General features: G+C 42.6%; 1 protein-coding gene across 1 annotated transcript in view; it reads right to left on the bottom strand.

The window, feature by feature from the left end:
- Positions 1–9,486, bottom strand: part of LOC140217324 (RNA-binding protein 26-like) — a 29,200-nt gene extending 19,714 nt beyond the window's left edge. Inside the window, exons 1-5 of the mRNA XM_072287795.1 lie at positions 8,931–9,486; positions 8,762–8,821; positions 6,480–6,638; positions 5,932–6,039; positions 942–1,142 (exon numbers count right to left, since the gene is read on the bottom strand). Of these exons, the coding sequence (XP_072143896.1) occupies positions 942–1,142; positions 5,932–6,039; positions 6,480–6,542 (372 nt within the window). The 5' untranslated portion in view covers positions 6,543–6,638; positions 8,762–8,821; positions 8,931–9,486. The remainder of the gene's footprint in view (positions 1–941; positions 1,143–5,931; positions 6,040–6,479; positions 6,639–8,761; positions 8,822–8,930) is intronic.
- Positions 9,487–12,501: the final 3,015 nt, after the last annotated feature.

Genomic DNA, 12,501 nt, shown 5'->3' with positions numbered 1-12,501 from the left:
GCATCGTTATGCAACTTCCCAAATAACAATACTAGTCGGTTTTGGCACTTGGTAGAGCAGTAAACGAGGGATCCAAAAGAACTGTGATTGTTTCGCAAATATATATTTCTCTATTGTTCTTCCAGAGCTAATTCAAAAACGTTACTAGAAATTTATATTTTACACTTTCGCTTGTTTACTTGTTCCTGCACTTCTTTCCTGCGAGAGTCCATTTGATGCGGTTCCTGGTTCGCCAAGTAAAGGATACGTGTATATCACAGGTGTACCTGTGAGATACACCTCATTTCATTTCTAATTTGCGGGTTTATGTGTCTTTATGGCAAATGGTGGGCATTATTCACATTTGGACTAATAAAGGTACCCCACCTCCAAGAAAAAATATCCTGGGTACGTGCCTGGTTTAAAGCATTCCCCCCTTTCCCCCTTCTTCAACTAGGCCTTGAGCCGCCTTTTATATACACTGTTCCGATTCTGATCTGATCCTTCTTCGTTCTGTTTGTTTATACAGCATATCACCTTTTATGTTGGACCAACTTACCACGTGCCATACACATTTTAAATCTTACTTCTACTATGTGGATTCTTCTGAAGACTACAGTAGTGACATGCCCATACTTTGTTAATTCAAAGCTGCAATGCAAAATTAGCTAAAACTGAGAAACCTACTGCAGTTTCTTAAATTTTGGAAAAGTATTTTGGGGAATAGACAGAATAATAAATGAAGGTTAAACTGCATGTCAATAGAGGGTAAAGTTGAACACTTCTTCCCTTTCTACTTTGGCATCTGCAACATTGCACCCACAAGCAATGGCTCCCACAGAGTAATGAAAACCAATATGAAAGTCTTTGTGCACTGCAGGAGTCAAAAGTGATGTCAAGTTGGATTGGGAATTTTGAGCAGATAAGTCAGCAGGAGCCATATTGCAAAACCAGACACTCACAGCAAAGTGCGCCTGCAGGTTCTCCTTGTCCCCTTCATCCATGCCCTGGACGAACACCTTGCGTGGCCGGTGGTCGATGACGTTGAGGCTTCTGCGCAGGGCGGCACCACCTCCCCGACCTCCTCTGAGCGCCCCCCGGCGACCCGGGGGACCCCCTCTGCTTCCCTTCCACTGGCCACCAAGGAGACCCAAGGCACGAGCCTGGATACCAGTGGAATGCACTCTTTCAATGGATAAACAACTATCTGCATTAATCCCCTAAAGAGACACTAAAGGGGACACTTAATCAGTTGAGACTGATAAATTATTCTTTCAAAACTCTAGTTTCATGAATTTCACAATAACTGGTTGATTATTGCCAGAAAAAATTAAGGTCGAAGTTCAATTTCTTTCTTTAATTTTGCACTGACACAATAGCATTTACTGCTCAGTAAAAATTCACGAAACTTGCCAAGTTCAATCTTTATCTCCTCTTGAATACAATGCATTTTAAATTTACATATAACAATTTAACTAAGCCCAAGCAGACACTGCCAAAATCTATGACGACATGGTGAGATGGTGCGGGAACTTAAAGGTGGCATCGCCACCTGCCTTTCGTTATTGATGAGGTTTGTTGCACTTGAAAGAATAAGTTAAAAGCAATCAACTGTAGGCAGCTGATTTTTTTTTTATTAAGGCCATATATTTCATTTCTTACGAAAAAATTTTTGAAGATCAAAGAATTTCAGGAAGCTCAAGTATCAAATTTAGAGTTTTGTGAGTCTGCAATGAAGAAGGACAATATCATTATTCTGTTACCTGCATTTTGTTGAGACCTCTAAAGCAGACAAAGTCTATGTGTTATGCACACTCCCGCTCTGCAATATATTACTAATTTAAGAGCAGGATTTCTGCAAGACCCTCATAAGCACTGTGTTATTTTGTAACAATTCCACGTAACCTCTAAACTCGTATATAAAATTTTCCCACTCCAGATGCTTTAACGGATGCAGTCTACAGAACTGCAATACCTAAAGCATGTTGGCGGGCTGGTTGGTTGGGATTCATAACACAGAGCAGTGCGACAGGTCCGAAGAAGACGAGTAACAGCGATGAACAACGGGACATGACCGAGATGGATCTAGCGCTTCGTCTGTCTCAGTAACATCCCGTTGTTCAGAGCTGTTACTCTTTTTCTTCAGACATGTACCAACCAGCCCAAGGTAGCATGTTATTGCAGTGCAACAGGACTAGGAAGGAGACGATTTTTGACATGCACACAGCGCTAACTTTCGACTACAAAATTCATGTTATATCAATGTGTTTATGTATTATCATAGCTACATAAAATTCATGGATTATGAATATCTATTTTGGTACTCAGATATGGATTTGTAAACTTAGTGCTGAATCTTTGTGTCAGTGATTCTTGACAATTTTTAGAAAAAATTTGAGGCCCTAAATTAAAATTCTACTTGCAGTTGCTAGAATTCAGCTTTCTCTTTTACGTGCAAGAAACTTCATTGAAGCTGGTTCAACAGTTGTCTAATTAAAGCTTTTCTGCAGTTCATGTGCATCTGAATAGGGAAATAGGAGTTGGCCTCCTGAGTCAAAGATTCCTGTTAAGTATTCACAGCACTACTTAGAAGATTATTTAATTAATTAGAATAATTAAAGACTCTATAGACTGTCTTATGGTAGCATAACTTTGATTTAGGGCCTGTAATCTTTTACAAAAATTTACAGAACCATCTCTGCAAACAGCTACTGTTAAAGGGACACTAAGGGTTACTACTATGAAGTCAAGTTAAAGTGATAAAGCAATGCTCTAGAATGTCTAAGGCGTCAATATAATCGCAAACAGAGCTTTAGTAACTGCATACCTGCAAACCTGGAGAGATAAAAAATCGGGAGACTTTTTATTCGCGTCAACGAGGGAGGGGGGGGGGGGGTGCATTCACTGTTTCAACTTCCGGTGGGGGCGGGGGGGGGGGGGGGGGGGGGAGGGGGTTCGTTCAAACTTTCAGGCACTGTTCAATGAGTCCTTTTGCAGGACCTTGCAGCAGCAGACTTTGCTCACTTCAAAAATTCGTCGGAGTAGCTTTGCTCAAAACATGGTCCACACTGACGGCCCTTCACTAGCAGCAGGTGTTGGAGGGTTGTGTTGCATATTGATGAGAGGAACTCAGTCCTAATTTTTCGTGCCGTGCTAAATATCCTCTTGCACTCTGCATTGCTATGCGGTATCACGAGTAAATCCAGCATCACCTTAGCAGCTCGGTGAAACACGTTTTCCATCAGTGTTTTTCATTTTTCCAGCCATAGACCACTGCACGTCCCACCTTTCTTCATTCAGAATGTCCCCCGGAAGACTGTGCGCCTGTAGTGTGGCAAACACAGCTTCAAGAGCATCTAAAGCATGTTCAGCAGATTCATTGGAATCTCGGGGCAGCAGCTGAGGAAAACTCTGAATAAAGAAACAAAGACTCGAGAACGATCAAGCCGATGCCTGCGAAATAAATTTCAGGTTGGCCTCTCCGTTCGAACCTCTTAACCTTAACCTCTCCGTTCGAAGGGGTTAAGTGCCGTACCTCTGCCATAGTGTGATGGCAAAGAGCCGAAAAATCGCACAGTGTGCTTGTTCCACTTTCGTCTAGAGGAACGCCGACTTACTGAAGACGTGTGGAGTGCCTTTCAAAGCAATGCTTTCCCGTAGTGCTGTTCTGTCGGTCTTGCCTGCATTCACCGAAGTGCAAGAACAACTGCAGGTTGAATACGGGGCGGTGAGTGCGGCATTTGGTTTTCACGAAGGAAAAGCTACAAATGTGTGAATATGTACATCCATGAAATACAGTTGCCGTCGTAGCAGTACGCAATGACGCCGGCAGCGCGAGCCCTCAGCAGCAGGTCACGTTCATCAGTGCTTAAATCGCTGAAGTCGAGCCCAGCATCGCGAGCCAATGTGTCGTTGTCAGGGTCGTCCATTGCAACGAGTGTCAAAGTTGGCATCATAAAATAAAGAACCAGCTTATCGTCGCGCACTTTCCCTTCCGCTAGTCACTATAGTTCCACTTTCGCGCTGCTGTCGGCTCTGTCAAGGCTCTGTTTCTGGCCGCGCACTTGGGTTTTGCGTAGAAAAGCCATAGCGCTGTCTGCTGCCGCCGTTTTACTCACTGAGGGCGGGCGATTTGAACTGCGCTAGAGGTACGCGGATGCTTCAGAACGCATTTTCTCTTAAAATAAGTCTTTTCTTCGCATGAAACAAGTGTTTCGAGGTTTCTAGGATAGTATTTCAACAGTCCACGTTGACTTAATATTAACCTTTAGTGTCCCTTTAAGGCACTTGACAAATCTTTCATATTGGTTTATAGTTGACGTCCTTACTACGTGCACTGAGTGAGAAGAATAAGGGGATCCAATAGGTTCGATTTGTCACAACCATATGAAGAAACAGCCACTGAAGCCAGAGAAAGCATAGCGGGAATTAATTGCAATGTTTAATTAAAATGTAGAAAGGATAACGAATCTGCTGCATTGTGCATATAGTGCTTTACCTGCACACTTTACCCATATGCACTAATATTTGCATGTAAGTTTTGTTGAAAAGACCTATTAACAAATTAGAGCTACTTTTTAGAGCAGTATAACATATGATTGAATGCCTCTACAGTAAATGCCCCATCAAAATTATCTGTATGACGAAGGATATCACATGTTATGGCCGAATTCTTATCATACATGCATATTGTGGACAGCTCTACAGGAAAGACCACTAGAAGGAATTTGCCTGTGCAATAAAGAAATTAAGGTGTCCCCAAAGACTAATCTGTTGCTTTACAACGAATGTACCTAGCGGTGCCACAAATGCCCTCCGCAGCCGCCACCGCGCTACAGTCAGCGCTAGAAGTAGCAACGTGCTTGGTTTGCGTGTTGATTACAGCGAGTATTTTATAGTCCCGCTAGACAGCTCTACGAATTGCCCAACTCAACTTATACACTGCTTGTTGCAACACAGCAACAGCTGTGATGACCGACAAGTACGTCGAGGTTGACGACGTTAATCATTTGGAACTGACGACCAGTGATGTTGTTGAAGTTAATAAGAAAGGGAAAAAAGGCGGAGAGCAGTGAAGGCAACGGTGGTAAACAAACCTGAAATCGAACAAACATTTTTTTAACAATGATGGTAATAACGGCATTGGAGGAAGTGTGCAGAAGAACATTACCGACTTGTTCCACTAAGTATCTCTTGAATTCATGTTAAATAAAGGTTTTGTTTTGTTAGACCTGGCTAGCCTGCTCTATCGGGAGCAGTACGGCGCCTGATCTTTACAACTAAGTGGCCCACATAATGAAGGATTTTGGAGGTCCCAAACGCTTGGCATAAAGGCATATTAGTACTTTACCAATTTTGTTCACACTAAACATGGTAATCAGTACAGTTTACAGTACTGTTTACAGCATTGTACAGTATGTTGTATCACGACTAATGGTTTCAATACAACATATACACCTACGCGTTAGCGCACACAAGTCAATGATATATGAGAGAGTGCTTTAGAACTTGCAGTTATAATATCTACTATGTCCTAATAAAAGCACTTAACAAACAATTTTGTTAAAGATTTAGTCTAACTTTATTTGATAAAGCAAGCCCACTGCCTTTAAATATATTTTCGTGGCTGGTATTAACACCTGGAATGGTATGTGCATGAGAAAATAGAAAGCACGAAGAAATAGAGAAAGGCGGAGGAGAAATGCAGAAAGTAAGCCGGTTTTTTCTTCCGAGAAAAAAAAAAACAAAATGCCTCAATAATCACGGTGTGCACATATGCACAACAGAGAACATAAAAAAACATAATGGAAGAAAGAAAAACATAAAGGGAAGCTTTGAAACCTGTTCATCTTTATCGAACTAAACAAAGGCCTCTGAACATAAATATTGTCAGTGAATCTGCCTTCGCAATATTACAGGGGTGAACTGATTATCACGACAACTGTGACTCACTTGTTGCCTGAGCTCTTGAACTCGCTTGCGTAATGCCGTCGTGTCGTCACCACGATGCATTTTGTTGTAAAGGTCCATCTCCGCATCAAGGAGCTCCTTCTCTGCTTGCTGAAGATACAGAAAAGGTATAAAACTTAAGCTATTGCTTTTCTTAAATCTTCGAAAAAAATTATAAGAACTGCTTTGTCTTTTTGTGGGGGGAGCTACGTGGCTTACACAAAAGGTGTCATGGAAATGTGTTAGCGCGCAAACAAGAAAGAAAAGGCTGCAGTGCATGGTTTAGATTCAATTTAGTAAAACAAGTTTTACTACTACATGCAGAAAGTGCTAGGAGGAGAATTAAGGGGCTTATAGTCGACATACTGTACTTTCATAATAATTAGTGTGCCATGAGGGGGACTTCATGGTTATAGCACAAACCAATTACCCATGTGCATTACCAATTGGCGATATGACGTTCACAAAATAAATTGTTTTAGCACAGTGCGATGCGCTTCTGACAAAGTAAGAGTATTCAGGAGGGCGCACAAGGATGAAACAACACTCACTGTTCGTCCAACAGGACCATGTGGCACGTCCACTTTGAGCCCGGCCACGGTAGAAGTCGTCATTCCCGCCTTGGGTGCCCTACTTGAAATGAGCTCGTTGGTCACCTTCTTGAAGTCGACCTGCAGCTTCTCGATCACCGGCTGTAGGGTTGCTATCGTCTGCACAAACCAAGCCCACAATGTTGCAACTGACAGTCACTTTGCAGATATTATAGTTCCATGCAGAGTTGGTATCTAAAGGTTTATGGGATGCAAGCTCTAAGAAAAAGGTTAAATGCCACAAAGCATGGGCGTGCGACCCCCAATTTAAGGCTGCGGTCTGTATGGCCAGCTAGTGCGCTAGTGTCTGCTTTGTCAGGCAACAATGCCAAACTGCACAGATATTGAGCTTTCTTGTAGAACATGCACGCACGCATGCACGCGCGCATGCACGCACGCACACACGCACACACAGCATTACGTCATTTAACATTCTAAGGCAGCAGTTCTGCTCATTTTCCATCCAGTATACGTTTAGTGGAGTGGGTTTTCCATTCAGTCCATATTTAATTTTGTTTATATGTGAGGGACAACACAATTGCTGTGGTGGGATGGTTCCGAATTATTTTCGACCATTAACTTGCAGCCAAAGCACAACATACGGGCATTTTTTTTCATTCCGCCCCCATCAGAAGGCAGCTGCAGCAAGAACCTACAACATTGTGCTCAGAAGCAGAGCACCACAGCCATGCAGTCAACATGGCGGAGCCCACATATTTTCAGCTGTTGCAGCTGTAATGCGATAAGCATTGTTAGAATACTTCATGTACTTTCCGGTGCCTGCCTGCCTGGCTGTCTCCGCCCGCTCACTCGCCTGCCTGCCTGCCTGCCTGTGTATCTAACCTTTCCCAATCAACTTGAGTCACTGGGTAGTCTATGGCCTTATGGGTAGAGATGCTGCGGTGCTGAGGGAACAGGGTTCGAAACTGACTGTCGGACCAACTTAGGTCACTGGGCCTCTTTATCAGTCCCCAACAGTCCTGGATGGCTTGGGACTGCTGTCCAACATTAGATTTTCTTGGACAGCTTCAGAACTTATCCATGAGGCCGTATAATTGCTGCCATATAGCTTTCGTGCTTTTGAAGGGGCATTAAAGGCAAACATTAAGTCAGGCTAAAGTGGTAGATTAGTGCTCGAGAATCTCTGAAGTGTCAACAATATCGCAAACAGTCTTAGTAATCGAGAAATTGAGGTAAATGCAGGACATGATTGCAGACTCTGCTGGTACATTTGCCCGACAATGAAGGCACTCCTCATTTATATTGTCTCATTAGTACTCAAGCACTCGTTATAAAAAAACATCACTGTTTTGCATTATAAGATTAAAGAAAATGCTACTTTACCAGTTCTATCTCATTTTTAGAAAAAAGGAAAAGAATAGAAGAATAAATAGAATAAGAAACAGCGATGTGGGCGGCCGAAAGGTTTCGTTTTCGTTCAACTCTGCACCGCCGGCACTTCCGTGTTTTAGTAGTTTCGTTATCACGCAGAGTTGCACTGGTTTTGTTGGCACGTGAAACTTGCACAAAGTGCAAGTAACAGAGAATTCCACTTCCATGTAGCGTCGAGAAATGATCGAAAGGTACACGCCACTTCACCAAAAACGGCTGCAACAGTGAATCCACCGATCTGTCTTGGCTCCGTTTCTCCATGGCTGCATGTTTGTGTTTAATGCAAAAAACGTATGGATGGTGTATGCAGCATCGCCACTCCCCGGCTGTGTGGCGGGAGATTTGAATTGTGATAAAAGTACTTGGAACCCCTAAGATGCAATTTTCTCATAAACTAAGTCTTCTCTTGGCACAAAACAAGAGTTGTGAGGTTCCTGAAATGGTATTTAAACAGTCCATGTCGACTTAGTATTTGCTTTAGTGTCCCTTTAGTCTTGATCCCTGAAAGTGACCACCTGAAAATATTTTTTTTTTTTTTCTGGCCACTTGTGAAATAAGCCACACAAGCTCTGTCGAATCTGATATTTCGACAGAGTGAGACCAATGAGACCACATTATCGGTCAGTGACTGCAAATTCTTTACCATGCACAGTGTCTTTGTTTTAACAGCACAGTTATGTGATCTTAACAGCACATTTGGGTGATATGTTTCACGGCTATTATGGTTTTTGTCATGGCCCATGGAAAAGGTATTAGAGGGGTTCTACAGTAGTGTTCCACCATAAAGAATGCTATGCTGACTGCTGTTTTGTCATATTACCCCAAATAACATATGAAACAAGATATCTCACCTGTTTAATTTCTTCTCGTTCCTTCTCCGTCTTGCACTTTCCAAGCTTTTCGAGCAAAAGCTGCAATACACATGCAAAACATGAGTATATAAACCACAAGTGTTCGTCAAGGCGACGCAGAGTGAAATTAACTTAGCCTATGCAACATACAGAAACTTCAGCAACTTACCTTGTACTGTTGAAGGTGTTTTTCTAACAGCTTTTGCCTTTGACTTTGTACTTCTACTTTCTTCTTGATTACTTCCTGGAAAGAATAAGTAGATCTGGATATCAACCTTGAGACATTTAAAGGCAGTTAGGTTTGGAGCTAAATCTAAATGTCATGAGTGTCGTAAATACGCACAGACATACATTCAAGCCCATTCACACATTAAGCAAGTAGTGTTTGGAGAACTGTTAAACAAATGATTAGCAGTGTGCAAATACTGTATAGTAGATTTCAAATTGAATATTGAATCGAAACAAGAAACCGCATACAGCAGAACCTCGTTCATACATTTTAGAAAAAACTGCGAGAAAACATACGAACTAGGAAAATGTATGATACGAAGTAAAAAAAAAAAAAAATGACAGACTCAACTATTGTTGACATCTACGAAATGTGAAGTGTTGCGCAGATCGTCGCGATACGAGACATGTTTTGTTGTTTTCCTATTGCGTGGTGTTTTAAGAGGGCAACGGGAAATCGAAACTAAATCGAGCTGGTGGGCAATGCCAGATGCCACCGAAACGAAATGCGATGTCCACATCGCTCTGCCTGCAGCGATGATGATTTGGGATTTTTATGGCGCAGCAGTCGTGCAGGCTATATTGCAGCAAGCTGCCCGCAGCAAGGACCGGTGGCGTGTTTGGATTATCGCCTACTAAAAATGTGTAGTACGCTATAAATGGCACTACGCACCATGCAGTGTACAACAGATAGGTGAAGGTGCTTATTGCAGTAGGTTTGGCGGTGATAGCTGTGCATGCGGCGTGCAACGACGTGGGCGGAGATTTGCTGGTACAGGAATAAAAACTGGCCGCGGCGTCATTTTCACGTGATACGGGCGGCTATATACTGTTCTATATACCTTCTTTTAGTCACATGGGATCTAGCGGCAGTAAAATGTATACGATCGCAGACTGCAGCAGGGAACCGAGGGGTATTTCGGTTATCGCATATTAAAAGCATGCGCTACACTTCCGACGGCACCACACATAGTGAAATAGATAGGCGATGATGTTTATCGCAATAGGATTGGCGGCGCTAGCTGTGAATGCCACGTGCAACAGCCCCGGAGAAGATTTGCTGGTACCAAAATGAAAAACTGTGTGCATGCCAGCGTTTTCAGGATATATGCGCGGGTGAGTATTGCGGTAAAGCTGCCGTGGCGGGCAGCTATAGACTGTTCTTGTACGCGCTTGCCTCGCGCATTTTCGTGTTTATATGGGATCCAGTGGCCATAAAACGTATCATACGATCAAACTTTCGCGACGTACTGAACGTTGGTGCCGAAAAATCTTATTTTCCGGGAGCATATGAACCGGTAAAAAATTAGCGTAACTCTATTGGGCCATTCTTTGTGTTCTCGGTTGCGAATGTTGGCACTGGGAAAACATACTTAACAGGAATGTATTGACAAGGTTCTACAGTAATAGGATCGTGTATCACGGGGCTCTATCACCGCTTCGCGCATAGCTGGCACCGACAGTAAAGAGCAGGCACCGTCCAAGTTGTTTGTTTAGCATGCTTTTGCCACCTGTCAAAGAATCTGGAACCTGGAGGGTCACCGCAAGTTCACGACACTTGCTGCAAGTTCGCGACCCCTTCCTCCTGCTCCTTCTCCTCGTTCATCCACCGTCTCTCGCTTTCGTTTGCAAAGCAGTTTCTCAGCTTTCTGAATATTGCGTGGCTGCTGCGAATAGATCTGCATCTATTTGGCATCAAACCATAACTTCAGTGGCCAATGCCCAATGAAGCAGCGCCAATTAGGCTTAATGGCCGAGGCAATATGACCATGACTAAAATTTGCCGCTGGCTGATGTGCTAACGGGCTGCAAGCCTTCACGGAATGCTTGCTGCTAATATGTCCGTACGGGCAGATTATCAGTGGTCGGTCCTGAGATAACACGTGCAGGTTAGATTGACAGCTCTCAAAGTAGCATTAAAGTTGTCGGCTCGCTTATTCAACATGATCTGCATCCCTATAAGCAGTTAATCAGCCAGATTTTTGCACCTGCTTTCACAGTTTACGAAACACCTATGGACTGCTTTTGTTGACACTCACTCTACCCACGTTGCGTTTTCATTTCAATTGGTCTTGTCAACACAGGCAAACCTTGACAGAGGCAGGCCCGGCCAACGCGGTGCCATTTTTGAAATTTCAGTGTTCGGGAGCTGTGTGCAATCCCCACATCAGGTCAAAAAAGGGGAGTGCTTGCGGTGACAAAGTCCACTACTGCATCAGCTGGATCAGCCTGTCCGCAGTGCCCTCGGTGCTCCATGGTGCACGCGACAAGTGGTACTGCACGAGTCTTTACATCGAATACATCAAATATTCGAAAAATCTAATAGTAGATATTGGATTCACAAATCGACTTATTCGAGCGTTCGCTATTTGATTTGATTCGGTAATATTCTATATTCGCACAGTCCTACAAATTATATTATCATACTTGCACAAGTATATTTCAATTTTTTTTTATGTGTGTTTGTATCTGTAAAATTAGGTGCCCCAAATACACTTATTTCTTTTCATTCTTTCACTCTTCAATGCACGACTAGCTTGAGCACTGGAAGAGTGAGGTATACAGAATAGTTGGCCCAGTGACATTATATAGATAACAAGACTGAACCTGAAGAACCTTACTCAATCGACACTGGCAGCTACAATCACCATGCAAAGGAGCATCAAAGCAGAATAAAAATTTTCCACAAGAAATCCAAAAGTTGAGTGTTACAATCAAGGCAGTCATGCTTTCCCTTTTTTTTGACAGCAAAAATCATGTACACATTACATCAAAGGCAGGTTAGAATTAAGTAAATGCAAGTAAGCAGTAAGCATGTTCATTTATAGACTTGCCTAATGTGTTATAAACTTTATAATCTTATGAGCAAGGTCACGTGGTTTAAACGGACACGAAAGGTAGATGGTAGGTTCGGCTAGAGAGAAAGCAATGTTTAATATTTGTCCACATTTGTTCTATGCCATGATAATTGCAAAGGAAGATGACATGGCGAGTCCGAGGTCCACACATAGAAGGTATCACACTTCTGCAACTAGTATTAAAAACATATCATATTGACCGCGATGCAGTAGACCCCAACTAGGCCAAACTGAAGTACTAATCTATAGTATTAAAAAGTGGTGCGAAGGAGCAGCATTAGCAACTTATGTAGTTAAGCAGGAAAATCCCACAAAAGTGCTAAAACAGCATTTCCATGAATGCTCAATTTCAATGCAGTTATCTTTTTATAATCTGTAGGCGGTTCAGAACATTAGATGCCAACTGAGAACTGGTTGAAATTTTCCTAGTGATCCCTCCAATCTTGTGCTATGTTTGCGATTATCTGTTGCTTATGAAAGCTCAGTTCTCGATAAAAGTTATCATTGGGACACCTAGGAGTAGCTCACCTACATTCAAAAGCATCTTATTCAAAAACACTGTTTAGAGCCTGAAACTTCTCCCATTTACCTACTGTTCATCGCTTCATCTATCACTGTAGCTTAACCTAAGCTTTGCCTCTGTTGCATTTTTTC

Source organism: Dermacentor andersoni, chromosome 4 (assembly GCF_023375885.2).
Source record: "Dermacentor andersoni chromosome 4, qqDerAnde1_hic_scaffold, whole genome shotgun sequence".
Lineage (NCBI taxonomy): Eukaryota > Metazoa > Arthropoda > Arachnida > Ixodida > Ixodidae > Dermacentor > Dermacentor andersoni.
This window is presented reverse-complemented; position numbering and strand designations above follow the sequence as displayed.